A 19,665-nucleotide genomic window follows, 5' to 3' on the forward strand; every position below is an offset into this window, starting at 1 on the left:
TGTAACAGCATTTGGAAATCATATTTTATGGCAGTGAAACTGCTAGGGAAAATTTATGAACTTAGCAATCCCATCCAACATGTCCTGCCGTGCGGAACTGCCCCCGGTACAGGGAGATTAGTGAATGCGAGCTGCTCAATTTGACCAGCTGCCTGCCTAAGAAATTTTCTATTACATGGGCGAATGAGATCAACCAAGTTCGGAAACATTCAATTTGTTCTATGGCAGATTGAAAGAGAACAGTAGTGACTGGAGCTGAACGTGAACGTCTTCATATGAAGTTCTAGTGAGGTAGCAATGCCAGCATCATGAGTCATTGGTAACCACTGAATTCCTAGGTGGACTTAACTATGTAAATGTATGAGCTGACTCTGTAATCTGCTTCATTGTAGATTCTAGATGTAAAGAATTTATAAATACTGCTCAATATATAGAAGGCAGTTGAGCATAGGAGGCTTTCGTAGCTCAGGATTCTATCAGACATTGTCCTCTCTTACCCTGCCTGCATATGATGCTAAGGAAGCCTGGAATTCACATGTAAGTAGGATGCTAGGTTTCTTTCAGTTCTTAATATTCTGAGGTGTCCTATTAAGTCAGATGTCCTATCTTCAAGTAAGGATGAATGAAAGAATTAATTAATGAAAAAAATTAACCACAATTGTGCCTGTAGTCTACAATATTAAAGAAAAAAAAAACAGACAAAATTTTCATCCAATTATCTGGAAATACTCTGATGTAAGCTGTGACATAAACAACGTTTTCAACTTGTCTAACCACAAAAGAAGAGTGAAAAATAAAACAACAATTCTTTTTAATGACAAGAATTTCCTGTACAGAAATGGAATTGATCACTCCACAGACAATGAAGGTGATAAATTACAGGCAGATTAACCTGAAGTGCACAAGGGAGCTTGCCTGAAGAAAAATTAAGTTTCAAGATTACATAAAAGGTAAAAATCTTTATCTTAAAGCAGCTAATCAAATTCTGAGGACTCTAATGTGCATAGATAATAATTCACAAAATTTAATTTAATATCTTCAGTTTATTTCCATATAAATACTACATTATATTCTAATAATGTTTTACAGTGATTTTCAAATCCAAAAGTTCACATTAGTCTTCAAAATGTTGTTAGTGTTAAACAAACAATATGGGCTTTTTTTTCCTGTTTTTGTTGACAATGAAATCTGTTTTCTTAATATCTTTTTCTGTAATGTATAAAGTTAATAATGATAAATTACATAACAATAAGATTTATACCCAAATGAAAATAGACTGCCTCTTAACCTCTTTAAAGGCTCAAGCTTATAAAAAGCAGAAGTCTCTCAAAATGAACATAAATAACTGAAAATATTTTACTCTTTATTTTCCTCTCATTTCTGATGTGAAATCTCACTGTGCTGTGCAGTCTGGACTTAAACTCATGCACCAGAAAGTTGTACCACCTCAGCCCTCAGGAGCTGGAACCACAGCTAGAGACTATTCATCCATCTTCAATCTCATTATATGAATAAAATCAATAATTATTCATGAGAGTGTGTGTATGATGAACATTTCCAAGGCTACATAAAGACTTAAGAGCCAGTCAGGGCTAATCAATGACTTAACCTAACCCAAATCTTGGGGTTTAAATAATTGATGAAAAGGGCTTGATCCTAACAACTTACTGCACACATTGAGAAACTGAAGTCATGGGGAGACAATCTTTCCAGGGTCAAAGAGCTCACACATGGCACATGAAACATCCTTCAGTCTTATAAATACAAACGTAGCTTACATTTCAAGAATACTGCTAGCTGAAGTTTCTAAATTAAATGTTTAAAGAGGATATAATACTTATATTCTTTTATAAATATATTTATTACCAAATATAAAATGTGATGAGATTGTGTGTTCTTACAGTATTTTTTTCTATTTAACATTGCTTAGCCACTTAATGCTTAACATTAAGAAAAAAGTATAGCTCATGCCTATTTCTTGCATTTAGTAAGACAAATCAAGGTGTACAATTTCATTTTGGTGGCTAAACAAACTTTTATATACATTTTAAAGATTTAACTTGTTTTTCTTTTATGTACATGAGAGTGGCTTGAAATGCATTTGTGTGTGTGTGTGTGTGTGCGTGTGTGTGTGTGTGTGTGTGTGTGTGTGCGTGCGCGTGCGCGTGTGCGAATGTGTGCAGTACTCAGTACTCAGTATGTGCAGGCAGTACTCAGGAAAAACAGAGGAAGGCATCAGATCCCAGGAATTAGAGTTACAGATGTTTGTGAGTCACGGTGTGGGTACTGGAAACTGAACCTAGGTCCCCAGCAGCATCAGTGAATGCTCCTAACTGATAAACCATCTCTCTAGGCCCTGAAGTGTTGTATTGTGTGTACGTGTATTATCATATTTTCCTATTATTGTAGAAAGTCCCCATTGACAGTTTTCATTTCTCCTTTCTGCAGCACTTAGAACTTAGAATGCAAACAGAGCATGCATTCTTTACACACCGTCATGAAATTACCTGAGCCCTATACAGTAATTAGCACTCTCAAGCCAAAAGGATTACATCACCCTTCAAATATACTATGTTAATAATATAAAACGCATCTGGACAATAGGACTGTTGCCAACTCTAAAAAATCTAAAATATCATATATTCTCAAAATAAGCTGGACACAGAAATAATAATTCCGCAGCATATGGTCATCCACAGCATGTTCATGAGTTCTTGAGATAAATGCTGCAGGTTCCCATACAATACGTACAGTGTGTAAATATTGCTTTTTTTACTTTTAGAAATAAAAAAAATCTTTGATGTGCTTCAAAATAATACTCTTGAATATGAATTTCCATTTGGATACACAATTACCTGTTCCATTATCTGGGATAGAACCTATTAAACATATTTTCTTACACGTGCTTTATTGTTACTTTATACAGGCACTTATAATATGAAATACTTTCTTATGTAGATACTTACCTGCTCAGAAAACAGGCTACTGTTGTCTTCAAGGTATTTACTGAAAGGATTGGGTTCATAAACTTCTTCTTCCTTTTTCAGTAGTAGTTTGGATTTTACAGGTACTGGACGAATTACTCCAGGCTTAGTCTTCATAAAGGAGAAATGTTTTAAAATAGAGGAGAAAAATACTATTAAAATGAGTAAGTATGATTATTGTTGTTAGACAATGTTCTCATAATTTTCTTTTATAATTTGAAGTGCTTTAAAATAATGGATAAATTGGCCTAGAACTCAGATTATTTTAACAATGTAACTAAGCTTAAAAATCAATATAATTGTTTACATATTATAGTCAGTTAGTTCATTGATTATGGTAGCAACTAAGTTGTAAAGATCTACTATCATAATCTAAAATTGCAAAACCATACCAAATATGCTCTTCTACACTTTTCTTGATAAACGTTTTTTGAATGCCTGTTCTGTGATATACATCATAGATATAATAGGATAGAGGACCTTGGAAATTCCATCCATATTATTATAGGCCATACTCATATTACGTATGACAGAAATAGGTCTAGATGAAAAATATGCTATCCCTACGTAGAATATGATAGAGAGATCTGTTACATTCAATTACTTTATATCAAAGCCGGGGCTATAAGATGCCCTATTTTAACTTAAAAGGCATATCTAGTGAGATGAAGCTTTCTAAAGCGGCAGCCCAAAGAGGCAGACATTGGGATTGAATGCCTGAACATCCATGGGTCCAGCTGAGCTTATCCTGTAGTCCCCTAAGACTGCCCTCTCCATTGACAGCAGGTTCCATTTGATGTAGTTTATATCAGAATAGCCTTGGCTAACACATCAGTCACTGGGAACTCATAAAATTATAGCCAGTGACAACATGAGAGGGGCTTTACTTCTTGGGGCAATTTCCAAATGTTTCACAACATGTAAAATCTTGTCACACTATCAAATATCAAGAAATGATAGATACATTTTGAAACCATGCCAAATGAAAATTCAATAAAGAGAAATTGTGCCGCTCTTTGTTTGAGCTTTCTGCTGCAATCATTCTTGTCAGCCTCTTTACTCCTGGAAAACTATAAGTTAGCACTGCCTAGTCAACCCTGGTGCACACAAGTTAAGCCCTAAGGGATTACATCTATCTTTCTGCTCTATAAAGCACTTGATGTATTTTGAGTCTTGAATAAATGTCTCTCTGCAATACTCTTTTCCTTTGCTATTTCCCAGTTGTTTGTGGTGTACATGCCAAGTGAGGAAATACAGATTGAGAAAGTGTTTTCCTTCTTCAAGCTGAGAAATAGCTCCAGCTTAAGAAACTGATTCATCTCCAAGGAGAAAAATGAGCCAGTAGCATCCAGTTATTTAACACATATGAGAGCAAGTGCTCTCAAGTGCACAGTATAAGAGCACCACTCCAGTTCTACAGCCTGGTGTTGAGACCATGACCCTCTGTCGTACAGACATCCTTCTTTCCATGAGTAGGCCTGCTAATATCTCCTTCCTTCTCTCATCCCCACACTTTCTTCATGAAACCAATATAGAAAATCAAAATGACCTTCCCAGTCCCCAAACCAACATGGAACTTTAGGAGTTGAAGCGAGGTGTCAGCATGCAGAGAGGAGGACACTACTTAACGGCACTGGAAATGGCAGAGAGTCTCTGTGCCAGGGAAACATGGCTATCTCATTTCCTGCACGTTTCAAAACTTTGCAAACAGATGTTTTGAATTATATTGCCCTAGAGCCCATCAGACTTGTGACCAACACCTTCAAAGCTGAGATCAGAAAAGAGACCATTTGGGGCCAGTGAAATGGCTCAGAAAATAAAGGAGGCTGCTGCTAAGCCAAACGACCTGACTTTAATTCTGAAGACATACATGGTAGAAGGAAACAACTGATTCTCATCAGTTGTCCTTTGTTCTTTAACACACACACACACACACACACACACACACACACACACACACACCACAAACAGACAAACAGACAGACAGACAGACACACACACACACACACACACACACACATTCACACATGTGCTAAAGTTTTAACATTATGTAAAATTAGAAAAAAAAAGGAAGGAATTTTCAGGGTGTGAAATATTAAGTGCAGTGCATTTGGGTATCTGAGTCAGTCACTAATGCCGCATGTTGCTTCTCTGTCAACCTTTCTGTTCCTTGTCTTCTGTGTGCTTCTTAGACATGGTGGCCTCACTAGTAGACGACTGCTGAGTCTTATCTCCAGTCTCCACTGTACTGTGGAGTTTTCCTGACTTCATTATTATTAGAAACTGTATCTCAGTCTACAGAAGTATCTGAACTGCCCCAACTCCACATGGCTAACTTGATTTTCACAAATTGATCTTTCTTAAATTGTGCATTGGCTCTTTCCTTGTTTTATTTTTGCTTCTGTACTTGATAAAATTATCAATATTTCATAGCCATGAGTGCAAACCATAGGGAAGGGAAGAAACAGGCATGCATTGTCTTGGATACTATTAATATACCCCTTCATATGACCTTCATCAGAACTTCCAAACACTCTCTCAATTGGTCAGGTTAAAACTGTAGTCATTGTACACAACAAATCAGACCAAGGGTAGCTTATGCCTCTCGCTCTTCTTCCACACAACGCACAACCAATTTCAAATCCCTGTGGGCTATCTGGCACTTATAAACCCTCATTCTCCTAGACACCCTGAATCCATCATCCATCCATGTAAGAGTACTGAGGGTTATATGCTAATCTTTCACAAATATGGCAGGAGCTTTAAAGAGAAAATCAAAAGTCATTCAGTTAACATGTGAGCCAAGACCTATATGTAGGTCTGATCACCAGGTTTGTGCTTTTAATGGCCCCTGAACCTAGAAGACACAGACAACAATAGAGAAAACTTAAAAATCTTTTAAAGAGCACCTGCTTCCCTATAACATCTAACCAATAAAAAAATTTTATTTTTTATTCAATTTAAATTAATTTAATCTCTTCATTTCCACTACTACCCTGCTTTTGACCCACCATTGCATCATTCTATGTCATTTTCTTGTTTTTACTAGATCTTCTAAATAGTCTTGGAACATTATGGAACCCCAAGTTCTCAAGTTTTGAAAGATATACGTACATAAGTACTCTCCTCTTTTAACACATACACACATCTTACCCATCTTCCAGTGAATCTAAACTTTACACTGTCTAGGTTTGATTAACAGTCCACTCCCAAAGCATAATGGCATGATTAGAATAAGGGCATTTCAATTCTGAAATTCAGATATTAGACTATAAAATCTTAGAAAAAAAACCCCACTTGATAGAGCAAACCTCCTGAAGTGTTATAACTCTAATCTTTAGCTGTGCACTTTCATAATGGGTAGCTTTACATTATATTCCTAATCTCCCTTTCTCTTCAGGAATGATACCATGTAATGTTACCATATCAGCTTTATTTCTATATCCTCAAATCCATCATCCAAATGTATTCTCAAAGATGGGTCAGAAAGCCTTTAATATACACGATGCAGCAAGGACTAACATGGGCACACAGGTGGCTCTTCCACAGTCCTTTCTTTCTGTCCTTCCTAATATGTTGTTCCTCTACATCAAATGATCATATGATTTATGTTTTTTTCTCAATACAAAATTACAGCACAAAGTCAACTAATAGTTCCATCCAAGAAGTCTCCTAGTCCCTTGCCACTTGGAATATGGTCTAGAGACTCACATTAGTGAGCATCTCCTGAGAACCCTTTAAACAGGGCAGACCTTAGAGTCATCCTTGACATGGGAATTAGAATCTACACTTTAAAAGGTCCTTAGATAATGTGTGTACAAAGTAAAAACTACCCGGCACTAGACAAGAGCTCCTGTCAAATGAGTTCCTCAGCTGGAGATGGCTTTGCCCTTTCAGACACATTTATTTAGAAGGGTCTTTTGTCTCCTGTGCAAGAAGATCAGGCTGTTCTATTTAAATTTCTCATCTCTGTTTTCTCTCTGCTCAAAGTAATCCATTATCCTTGAACATCAAGTAGGAGTTCTCCTGAAGGATTTCCTTAATTTTTGCAAATCTAATTTGCTAAGTCTGTGTGCGGACAAATACAAAGAAAATTAGATAAAGTCAATCAGAGGACTCCATAAAAGTGAGTTACTATGAGACCGTCGCTGTCCAACAACTAAAGCCATCTGCAGAGGGCCTCTTATCACTTTAGAATTACAGAATATCTAGATCTTTGACAGATAGACACCTATCACTCCGGTTGTGCCCGTAAATGAGATTCTGTAATTTTGTGTCTGGAATAAGTGGGAAAATTTGAAAGGACTTTTCACACAGCTTATGCCCAGAACACAGAGAAAACCATGAGTGTCAGCTGTTGTGATGAGCTGAGATTTTGTTTTCCTCTAGACACAAGCATTCTGCAGTGCCTCAAGAAGAAAACACCTGTTCGTGGACTCTGAGGCTGACTCTACGTGAGGCTGCTAGGACCTATTCTGTCAAATGAGACCTAGGCTCTACCAAACTAGCATCAATGGAGATAGCTGCAAAACAACTCATAACTCAGAGATGTCACAGACTAGTCAAGTAATCCACAGAGTAAGCATTGTGTAAGAACACCGTCATTCAACTTCCAAATAATGGCAAAATCCTGTCAGTTGATCTTTCAAAGGTTCCTAGCTCTTACCCTTCTCATTCAAAATTACAAATTCTTACAATGCCACATCTTCCCTGACTTCAACTAGTTTTCCCCTTCCCCAGCTTGTCCTCGACTGCTATGCCCCTCACGCCAGCACAACCGCTCCGGCTCCCCGACTCTGATTCCCTGTAACTCACCCACTGTGAACCTCCTCCAGGAGTTTCCACTTGCTCTTCTCTATATGTGGATTTTATTTCAAGTATCTGCTCAAATATCACCTTATCAGAGAGGATTTTCCTGATCGTCCATATAAATTTCTCATCTCTGCAACCCTGTAACATTTGCCACCATGACATCTGCATATGTGTTTACTGTCTTGCTCTGTCTACAAGCTCCATGAGGCCAGAGATCTCTGAAGACCTGAGTTTGATTCCCCAGAGCCCACATTAAATTGCCACCCCAACTGCATACACTTGTCATCTATGTTCAAAAGATATGACTACAAGGATCCTGGCCAATGAGAAACCTTGTTTCAAAAGAAGTGGATGGCACCCCGGAGAATTGCACCTGAGGTCCTCCATTGGCACTAATATGTATACATATTAGTATCCATACATATGGATGAATTCCTGGGTGAATATGTATGATTGACATTGGCATAAATTATGTCAAGGACCCTAAAACCTCAGACTCATGGCAAATCCTTCCCCAGGTCAGGTTCACAGAAAATGGCAAAGCCTTCTCTGAATCAGGCTCAGAGGAATGGCAAAGACTTCCCCTGGTACAAGACTGAATGCTGACAACCTGTGCAGAAGGTGTAACTGTAGCTTCCACATCCAGTCTGACTGCAGCCTGAGACTGATACCCTCCAGAGTCTCCAGTGGAGATTAACTAACCTGTCACTGCCTTCTTCATGCTGTAACTACTACAAGAAATGCACTGGAGTTCCAGGGTACGACTGGAGTGTCTCCATCAGTGTATGGCCTACTCATGCCCACGCTTTCATTATGTGTGTCTGTCACTTCTGCCTTCCTATATCACTTTAGTCACATCAATCCCAAAATCAAAGCCATACAGGTTGCGGCACCCAGACATACCATACATTCATTTAAAAAAAAAAAAAATGGTGTCACTGTTTCTGGAAAATACAAAAGAGGAGTGGGATTAAGCTTGCATCACATCTCACTCTACTCTTAAGCATCAAGGGAAATCTGAGACAGAAAGAGAGTTCACTACTGAGAGTTCACTAAAATGATTTTTTTTTTTCTGGAGGGATTTGAAAGACATTAATCTAAGGTTTCTACTTATTTGAATTTATAATCCATCACATGTACATTTTCACTTGAACACTGCTACTAGTGCACATAAAATTATTTTTTTCAGATTTGAGAACTTACTATCATAATTCTATGGCAGCAAGTTGCTGCCTCTGGCTGTAGACCAAAGATGAAGATTTACTGCCAGCAATGACCTAGCCAGTTTGATGCCAAAATTTTTTAAATGATGGCCTCTACGGCAACATCTTTCCTAAATTAGTAACTTCCACAAATGGGAAGATAGGTTGCCTGTAGCTACAGTAATAAATTATAAGGTGGTACAATGCAGAACAAAAGAAATACAAGGGACCCAGTTTTCAAGTCTGTTATCTCACGTTTTTTTTTGGTTTTTTTTTTTTTTTTTTTTTTTTTTTTTTTTTTTTTTTTTGATTTGTTGCTTGGTTTTGAATCATAAGATAGTCATACAACAGTATCAAGCAATAGAGTATTGCCTACCAAACACTGTGAACCTGCTAGACACTCAACTGATTTGATGGATCAAAACATGTTTAAAGTGACTAATTGTTACTTGTTTCTGTTTGCTTCTATCTTGTCACCATTCCGTAGTTGAGCTTTTCCTTAGAAACTTTGTAGCAATAAAAGCTTACAGGAATCCAAAATCTAGAATTTTACATTATAGACAAAAGAAGCAATATCTAATTTATTTATTTAACAATTCATTCAATTGGTGAAAGGTAGCAGGGTCTAACTCATTACAAAGTACTTGAATCAAGCATTTACACTTATTTTTACCTTCAAATAAATATCTCAGCTCTCAAAATCTTCTAGTATATGGTAAATCTTCCAAGAATAAAAAGAGTTCAGTTTTATTCTGTGAGGCGACTGAGGTGGGCCTTGGTGATTATGAGGGTCCAATGAGATAAGATACATGCCAGAACTTTGTAAGAAAAAATTTTTTCAAAATTGAAAGATAAAATACATATTTATAAATACAGAATGTATACAGAATGTCAACTGTAAGTACCCTAGACAACTCATGAAAATATCTATTTACTAAAGTTTTATTTTTAAAAGTTTTATAACTACCATAGCAGTTCTATAAAACTAAACAGTATTCAATTATTCGATTATAAAGCACATTCCATAGCTCGGGAACTGTTTGGTAGAATATAAACAGTGCAGATTGACCAGACTGAACTATTTTGATAGACAAAAGACAACAGTGTGAGTCATAGCTGAGGAGGCGGACCTGATGAAGGCCACGGTTCCTAAGTATGCTGTGTCAAGGAAAACTGGTCAAGGAGAAACTGCCTTTGAGCTGAAAGAAGACATCAGTTCTATACAAACGCCCTTCTAAACAACAAAGACTTAAGGGCTCTCAGGAAGCTGAGTCATCCCCAGGAGAGCAGGCTACAGCAGCTGGGACTCAGACCCAGAGACAAAGTAACTGCCCACTTAAGGCTCTTCTTTATTCTATTCCAGTAAGCTGCATTTGCTCTTACTTCTATGCGGCCATGGGGTTTATTTTCTAAACCTCTTATGGTCTGCTCTGTAGCTTTTGCAGCCCATCCTGATGAATGATTTGCAATGGCGTTGAATTGTTGAATTCCAATCCAAAAGAGCCAGCTGCCCTCTAACTCAGGCTCCCTTCATAAAAGTAAATGAAAAAATCTCACCCATCTCGTTCAAACTAAACTGTTTCCGAGCAGAGAGAAAGAGGACACACTCATCTTTGTTAATATTGAGGTGGTCCAGTTGCAGAATTAGGAAAGCTTCATCAGAGCTTCAAATTGAAAGCCTATGTTTGCCATTTCCTTTTCCTCCTTTTTATGTGCCACATGAAGCCCTATCTCATCCCCTCTGCCCCTCTTCATTAAATCATCACATTTACCAGACAATTTGAAGTTTCAGGATGAGCCAGACCCTGGAGGTGGTCAATGAAGAGAACAGTTCTCCAGCAGCCCATTTCCCAATGTACTCTACTCAACAGACTACATATACTCAATACTCCCTCAGACTATTTAAAACTCAACAATAATGATTCCTTTTGAAAGTCACAAAGAAGACAGTTGAACACTAATTCTATTATCTTAGATAATGTATTTAAACTCTTGCAGCCTCTACTTCACTGCCTGTAAAAATGGCTTCTCATATCTTTTAATAATCTAAAGCTTTGGGGTACAATAATATAATTTTTGACAAGACCATATTGAAAATAGTTTATGTTGCTGTATGAGTCTCATAAAAATTCCTTCAGGCTGGCACAGTACTTATTATTACACTTATGTCACTTAGAGATAGGAGATTTCTTTCCAGTTGTCTACTGTGTTGATGGTTAATAAAGGAAAGGCTAATATTGTTGGTGAGACTCCTAAAAGTCTCCAAAATAGTTTTTCAAGCTCAATATTATAACATTTGGCTGCTAGAATAAACAATGGCAAAGTAGCGCACTTGCGCGTGTGCGTGCGCGCGTGCGTGTACACACACACACACACACACACACACACACACACACACACCATCCACACCCAGACACTTTGCTTACATTTTGATATGCTGGGGATTAAACCTTTGAATGCTAGACAAGTACTTCACCACTCAGCTGTACCCCAAATCTAGAATGCAAATATTTTAGAACTGAAATCATGACATTTGTAATGACAACAAGCAAGTAAATAGGCCAGGTTGAAGATGTTTAAAGGCCTGAATTTACTATACCACTCAACAGCTTTGATTGTCTCTATTCTTTTAAGTCGGGGTCTCATGGAAGTGGTTGGGAAGAGGCTGTGAGTGTCCAAGTTGTGTTCCAAGGTGAGCCTGGGAGCTATGAAATGTAAACCAAACTAGTCCCAACTTCTGTAGGCATAAGCATTAGCCTGGACCTACTACTGTTCCTTTGGCCTCTGCTGGGATTGTGATCTACCAGGCATGGGTTAAAATGACATGTTCTAGAGGTTAGATCTGTAATGCCCAGTTCTAGCACTGATGAGTCCTTCAAGAACTCAAACCACCAGCCCTTCAAATCATATACTAAGGTCAATTAGTTGAATAGAGAATTATATATAAATACTCAGTTTTCAAACACTTTACTTTCTAAAGAATATACAAATGTATAAACAATCTACTGAAATAATGTTTATCTAGCATTCATATCCAATTATTTAAAGTAGTCTATTTGTTTCATTAATATCTTAATAGAGTGACTACAGCATTTTAACTATGTATATAATAACAATGAAAGGAAAAGACCATGAGCTTGAAAGATCTGGGGGATGGAACATGGGGAGACTTGGAAGGAGAGAAAGTAAAGAGGGAAAAATTATGTAAGTATGTTATAATCTCAAAATAATTTAAGTAATATTTTAAATTCTTTATTTGTGGATTACATTTGTCATTCAGAATATATTTCTATTGCTTAGCATAGATTTAGACCACTCACATGCTAATTCTCATGTGTAACTATCTCTTTAATCCACATATATCTAGAAGCTATCCCATATTATCTTTTTCGATCTCTTTGAACTGGTTGGATCCTTCTCATCAAGACATGATCTCTCAAAATTCAAGTCACATTTTTTTTTCTGACATGATTTGATCTCTTGTAACACTATTGTTCAGAGTTTATGGTAGTTACAGTCTATAAATTGTCTTATGTGTTAGCCACCTAAAATGCAGCCATTGAGTACCTTTACTAAAACATCAGTAAATTTTGTTAGACAAGTCAGCAAGCTTAGTATCTCTTCATTCTCATTCAGTGGAGCATTCTTGAGAAATTAAAATGTTTAAAGCAGGTACATACCAGTTGGCTCTCAGATGCTGTAGAGGATGATGAAGAAAGATTTGCCTAAAATTATAAACATGATGGATATTAGTGAAATTATTTAGTAAAGGAACATGCCTATTCTAAGTATTGTATTTTACTAGAACAATGCATGTTCATTGTAGGATACTGAAAAATATAAAGGAAATGGAAATTCATTATATCAAGAAATAGTCCTTTTGAGCAGAGTGGCACATGACCTTGGCACTTTAGCTCACAAAGCAGAGTATATGCTGTTTTACTTCTTGTCTTTATAATGTAAGGATCACTATATGATGTCAATGATTCCCCAATATTTGATAGTCTCTTCTGTTTGTTCTGTTCATATTTTATTTAAGCATAACACTATTGTTGATAATCATGTTTACTTATATGAAAATAAAAAACAAGGCTGATTTTTTTTTCTAAAAACATATTTACATTAAGAGCAAAGCATGATTGGCCATCATTGGGAAGAGAGGCGCCTTGGTCTTGCAAACTTTATATGACCCAGCACAGGGGAAGTCCAGGGCCAAGAAGTAGGAGTGGGTGGGTAGGGGGAGGGTATGGGGAACTTTCAGGATAGCATTTGAAATGTAAATAAAGAAAATATCAAAGAAAAAAAGAAAAAAAGAGCAAAGCATGACAAGACTCTCTGACATTAAAAATGAAAATTATTTGCTTTCAAATTTCTTTACTGATCTTATTAATATTATTTCTTTGTCAGTGGTTCCTATATTTCAGTCCTTTCACCTGAATTTAATTTCCTTCTCTTTAGTAAATTTTATTTTGGTAAGAGTGTTAACATAAGAGCTGCCCTCTGCATGAGATGTGCGCACCATGCTGCTGATAGATCACACTCCACACACCAATTGTCCATTGAACCTTTCAACCTGCTCAGCTGAAGCCTAGTGATCATGGTGATATCTCCCCTCCACACTACCTGTACAAATGCCAATTTCCTTCTTACTGAAATAAATACTTTCTTTTCAGATTCTACGTCCATCATTTTTCCTGCAATTATTTTTTTTATTTCGTCTTTACTTGCAAATAATTGAAATGGCTTCAGAATTCCCAGATAATCACATTTTCCTATCCCATTTGCACTGGCTTCTGTCGTTGCTCTTCGGGTAAGCCAAAATTTGGTGATCTGATCTTTATGACTAGTTAGTATTTTGCACCTTTCTTAATAACATTATATGCTTCGCTGTGATCTTCCTGGAGCCTAGGGATGATGGGGTGAGCCCAGCAGAGATCGGGAAGAGATGACGTTGAAGAAAAGCACCGATGGATGAAGCTACATCCGTGCTGGATATGAGTCGCCGCTGGACTATCAAGGACGGTAGCTACAAATATCAGGTTCTTCACAATTACTAAAGTCTTTTTTAAAAATTCTCACCACGGACAAAACATACTATTTGGTAGGGAGATATAATAGATTACTTTGATCAAAGTTTGTACAATGTGTGCACAAATTGGGCATCACACTGTATTCCATGGATATAAAATTATTTGTCAATTAAAGATCAGTATACATTTTCATAAAGTAGTATAGCAGATTTTCAATAAGGTGACATTTTTAACATATAGGAATTTTCTGGTTGGTTAGTTTGGGTTTGGGGAGTATTGTTTGCTTGTTTGTTTTCTAGGGTCTCATTACGGCCTAAGATGGGCTCAACCTCATGACCTTCCTGCTCAGCCTGACAACAGTGCTGACAACAAAATAATGTGCGACCATGTCCTACTTAGCAATTAGGCTCCATAGGAACCAAGAGTGAAGACTGCAAAGTGAGGATGTGGCTATCTCTGAAAGACAAATGACTACATAGGGCCCCAGCTATGCTGGTCAGCCTTGGAGAAACTAATTTTGCTTCCCAAAGACATAATACCAAAGTCACAAAAGTGATACCAGGCTGCCTAATCACTGTCTGGAACTCCATTACCTTGAAAGCCATATTGGAGAAACAGTAAAGTTGCATAAGATTAGATAGATAGATAGATAGATAGATAGATAGATAGATAGATAGATAGATAGATAGATAGATATAGATATAGATATAGATTGATATCCTCTTGCGGATGTAAGACATAGAACTGACTCTATCCTCTTCATGCTAAGTGGAACAAAGCCTGATAGAAACCTCCACTCTTCCCTCAGCCCCTTTCACATACACCTGTGCACTGCAGCAGCACATATGAGCAGGAAAATGAGTAAATGAAGATAATTGGTAGAGTGGCTTTTCTTGCCTCTGTTGTGCACAGCTCTTCCTCTAACTCATCATTCTCTGGGCTCATCCTCTGGAAGCAGATCTGGACCTCACGTGTGATTTAAGTTACCCTTTCCCCTAAGATCTATGCCTTCCCTGAGCAGCACCTGAGTACTCCAGCATAGCAACGCCTGCAAGCATAGCAACAAGAAGAATGTGTGAGCTGCGTAAATGAGAGAAGATGACCTTTATTTGAATATCTGTGTATAGAGTGGGAAATTTTCTTAATAAGGTTTGACACATTTTTCAATATATTGTGATATTTAGGAATCAATATTCTTTCACTGTAATGACATTTTCTGTTCCCTGAGCTCATTAAAATGAGATTTTACCTATAAAGTATCATATATTTAATAAGGTTGTACCATTTATTTTTATGGAACTTAAAAGTAATTCATGAAATGTAAAAAAGAAAAATCATGAAATAAGTTATTATCAAATAGAATGTTACTCCAAAACCAAGGGTTTTTTTTCTTTTTGATAAATTCATTAGAAGCACAATATTCTATTTCCTAAGATTGAATTTTATTAAGAGTGCATGCTGTGATTTTTAAATTACATGAATGAAATAGATTTATACACGTGATAGTTCATAAAATATAATAAAGGCAAATGCAAAGCAGAGAAAAATTTCCTTCTAAAGACAAAAGACTGAATGAAAACTGACATAGAGTTTAATATAAAATGTATTGTTCCACATAGAGAATAGAAACTGTCTCAGAATGGATGCTGGGATACATCTCAGTGGTAGAACAGTGGCCTACCATACACAAGGACCTGAGTCTGACTCCCAGCAACAGAAGAAGGCAGCAGAGGATGCTGGACAGTTTCCAATAGTGAAATTCACCACATAGGACTCACTGGTCCTATTAACTACTTAAAGTTTATCTGCCACTAGCTGTTCTTGTTGAATTTAGCATCTGTTTAATAGTCAAATAAAATGCTATTGATAACTGTTCTATTCAGTCCTACAAAAGGCCTAACACTAACATGTTCAACATGTTGTTAGCCCTATTGTGTTTCTATTGCACTTAAAAATACCTCAACTAGAAGACTTGAAAATAGTCTTTGCGACAAGCATACCTTGGGAGTAGCAATAAGAAAGCCTTAATTATCCTAAGCAAATGAGGGTGTCATTGATCCACACTCATCCTAAAACACTGTAAGAGAGGGAGACAATCTGTAAAGACGAACTTTTACACCAATTTTACCCCTTCCCTCCCTTCATTCCTTTACATATCCCCTTCCATTCTTCCTCCCTCTCCTCCCTTCTCCTCCTCTTGTTCTCTACCATTTTTTCTTTCTTTCTTTCTGACAGTCTTCTGCCTAAGACTCACACAAAATAAATATTCCTAAAGCCCTTTTTATTTAATTAATCTGTTAATCACAGGAAAGTTGAAAATCCTCTGAGCATCCAGATATGCTTAGCCTCCAGAAAGTGCCCATTCTGTCTGTTTCCTTTAATAGTATTCAATTCTCTGGCCTGTTCCCCTTATTTCTATAAGAAAGTGAACATTTCCTTTGTTCTGTTTGTTGCTTGTTGTGGCCTCCCTGGGCATTTGCATCTCAGAAGTGAGGGTCTTGTCACTGCGTTCACCTCCCACAAGCCAGTGATACTTCAATGACTTGTACAATACATATTTGCCAAATCAATGAATAAAGCGGGAAGCTGAACACCAGAGTTGGGAAATTCTAACTAGTTTTCCAACTACTAATGATCCCTGGATTATGTTTGAGACTAGGGATTTAGTGTGTTTGAAGCTTGCTCAAGATACCCTCAAGAGCAGCACAGTTCTCTCTGGCTTTCATCCTGCCCTTCTTCTGTCCTCTCAGTGGTACACTGGCTGGTGAACTGCATGGCCTCTGCTTTTGAACGGAATCTAGGACTCTCTTCAAAGTTAATGAAACATGGAATCTCAACATGTTTATTAATGTGAACATGCCTAATGTTCCCAAGAGGGTAAAATACTAATATTTTAGTCGACAGACTTCTCAAAGTTGTCCTGACAGGACATGGGAGAAAACTAAAATGGGAAATTAATGAAGTAAAAACTATTCAGTTTGTACTTTGGTGAAACATCATGTGTTTTATCCATTACATTAAAATTTCAAAAATGAATTATGACTTGCTCATTTTTTTAAAAGTCAGGATATATTGCATTTAAGACAAAAAGTAGATATAAGAGAATGGCCTAAAGCTAAACTGAACCTCTTGCCCTAAAAATTGTATTATTTTTTCCTTAGAGTAAATGCATCAGCTGTTACTTAGTAATCACAGTGACAGCAGCTGTGTGTTGCTAAGTATGAGTTGTCTATAAGTTGACATCAAACAAACAAACAAACAAACAAACAAAAAACCCAACAACAACAACAACAACAACAACAACAACAAAAAAGCCCTTTACCTGCCATTATAGAAGGAACTCTTCCAAAGACATACCCTCCAAAGATGTGGACATATTTAAGGTGACACACGTTTAAATGTTATGTTGTAAGAGAAAGTAAAAATCAATGCTTCTTTTTCAGGAAACAAACTTTAAGGTCAAGAATCTTAGTAGAATTAAAATTGTATTTGTTCTAATCAGATCCTGAATTTGTTTAATGATTCACAGTTAACTTAAAATGACTCAACTGTTCTCACAGGCTATGGAGATGAAAAATCATCTTTAACTAGGTCTAACAATAAAGAACCTTTGAAGTGCCTGGGTAGATGACTAGTGAGTTAGATGATCACTGTGAAGCCCCAGGACCCTAGGCCTTACCTGTACCCTTACCAGGCATGCTAAGCTGCCTGTAACCTCAGCACTCAGGAGCCAGTGATCCTGGATCCAGCTGACTAGCTAGACTGGCTAAAGTGTCACACTCCCAGTTCAAGTGGGAGTCCCCACTCTGGTAAATAAAATGGAAAATGGTCGCAGAAACTCCTGATATCAACCTCTTGTCTCCACACCCACACACGAGTAGTCATTACAGACAAGTCCACATGTAAAAATAAATAAAAAATTTAAAAGAATTACTTTAAAAATTCTGTGGAGATTGAAGCGTTTCTTCCAGAAATATTCCAACTGCTATTACATTAAGATACCTCCCCAGGGTGTGGTTAGCTAAAAGCTAGCAGCTGCTAAACATGAAAGGTGGTCTACTCTAAGAAACCGAAACAATTGATGAGAAAGTTTAGTGAGAAAAGTATTTTATGTATGTTTTCTTGGGAACAGTCCTTATGACCACAGTATCTATAAGTCACACACACACACACAAAAAAAAAAAACCATATAATTTTAAATAATTTTTTTTTCCTTGTGCCTACTAAAGAATCAAGGAACCCGAATTATGAGATTTCTGGTCTTCTAATGATAGGGAGGTGTAAGAGAAGGGAAGACATACAGATAAAGGCAAAAATGAAGGGGAAAGGAAGAGAAGAGGCACTATAATTTATAAATAATTCCATTGTGTTGCAACTGCTCTAAGGGCAGTTCACATAATGATTATATAAATCTTAAATTAATCAAGTGAGAAGACTATCGGCATTCCCTATCTTGTGGGTGAAAATGAAGGCACAGTAAGTCAAAGCAAGTGATCCTCCCCAGAAGCAACAGTTTCCATCAGGATCTAGCCTACCAACATCTACAGTCTTTCAGAGAATTCCTCCAAAGGGCTTCCAATAATAATGAAAACTGACAGCAAATGCTTCCAGGAAATGCTCTGAACCATGTTCCTGCCACATCCTGTAAGCATCATTTCCTGAATGTGATAAAATTTAATAATTTCACTGAGCTTATTGTGCGCCTTAAGGAGATCCAAATGAAGGCAGAAAGGTGTGAAGTGCATTGATGGTATGGCACACAATCCACGTCTAATAAGTATTTATCCTTGATAATGATGAAAACGACAGATTAGAGAGAGTGGCATATGCTGCAAAAGGAGTGGTTTAATGGTTCATTTTAGATTCGATGCTCAGCACTTGCTAGGAAACTGTCTCATTTGTAGCAGAATATGTTTGTGAGGAAGCAGATGAGAACCACAGTCATGACATAGATGACAGGAATGCATAGGGACCATGTTCATAGCGTACTAAGCCAGCCCAGCATCTTTTCAAATTAAGTGAGTGAGTTCATATCTACACATCTGTTGGGGTAAGTATTCTTTTTTTAAGATGTGTGTGTGTGTGTGTGTGTGTGTGTGTGAGAGAGAGAGAGAGAGAGAGAGAGAGAGAGAGAGAGAGAGAGAGAGAAAATGCAGGCCACATGAGTGCTTGTTGCCTTCCATAGGCAAAAATAAAAAGTATCAGATCCCCTTGAATTAGAGTTAAAGCCATGTGGGTGCTGGAAACCAAATCTAAGTGTTCGACAAGAGTAGAAAATTCTCTCATCCCCTAAGCCATCACTCCAGATGCCAGATCCCTGGTTTTTTTTCATAAACAGATACTGAATTACTTGCTAACCTAAACACAGGAAAGACACAAACTAATCACTCAATTAAACTGTGGAATTAAAATTAAATAGTGAAATAACCTCAATGTGTCAAGCATATGAGTTGACTATTTCTTAAACACAGAAGCAGTGCTTATAAAAATAAATTTCATCTAAGCTTTGATGATTATAGGTACAAAAGGTAGGTGATACCATTCTGTCTTGTTTTGCTAAGTGAATTAGACAATAATTCATTTAAGAAGAAATTTAATTGATACAGTTACTTTATGCTATACATCTGACATATCTGA

The 19,665-nt window shown here is 37.1% G+C and overlaps 1 protein-coding gene across 50 annotated transcripts in view; it reads right to left on the reverse strand.

The window, feature by feature from the left end:
- Mlip (muscular LMNA interacting protein) overlaps window positions 1–19,665 on the reverse strand; it is a 243,710-nt gene that overhangs the window by 54,480 nt on the left and 169,565 nt on the right. For all 50 annotated transcript variants that reach the window (XM_029543237.1, XM_029543235.1, XM_029543234.1 and 47 more), the window contains 2 exons: window positions 12,679–12,723; window positions 2,967–3,095 (listed from right to left, as the gene is read on the reverse strand). In XM_029543237.1, coding sequence (XP_029399097.1) covers window positions 2,967–3,095; window positions 12,679–12,723 — 174 coding nt within the window. The remainder of the gene's footprint in view (window positions 1–2,966; window positions 3,096–12,678; window positions 12,724–19,665) is intronic.

This window comes from Mus pahari, chromosome 10, assembly GCF_900095145.1.
Source record: "Mus pahari chromosome 10, PAHARI_EIJ_v1.1, whole genome shotgun sequence".
Classification (NCBI taxonomy): domain Eukaryota; kingdom Metazoa; phylum Chordata; class Mammalia; order Rodentia; family Muridae; genus Mus; species Mus pahari.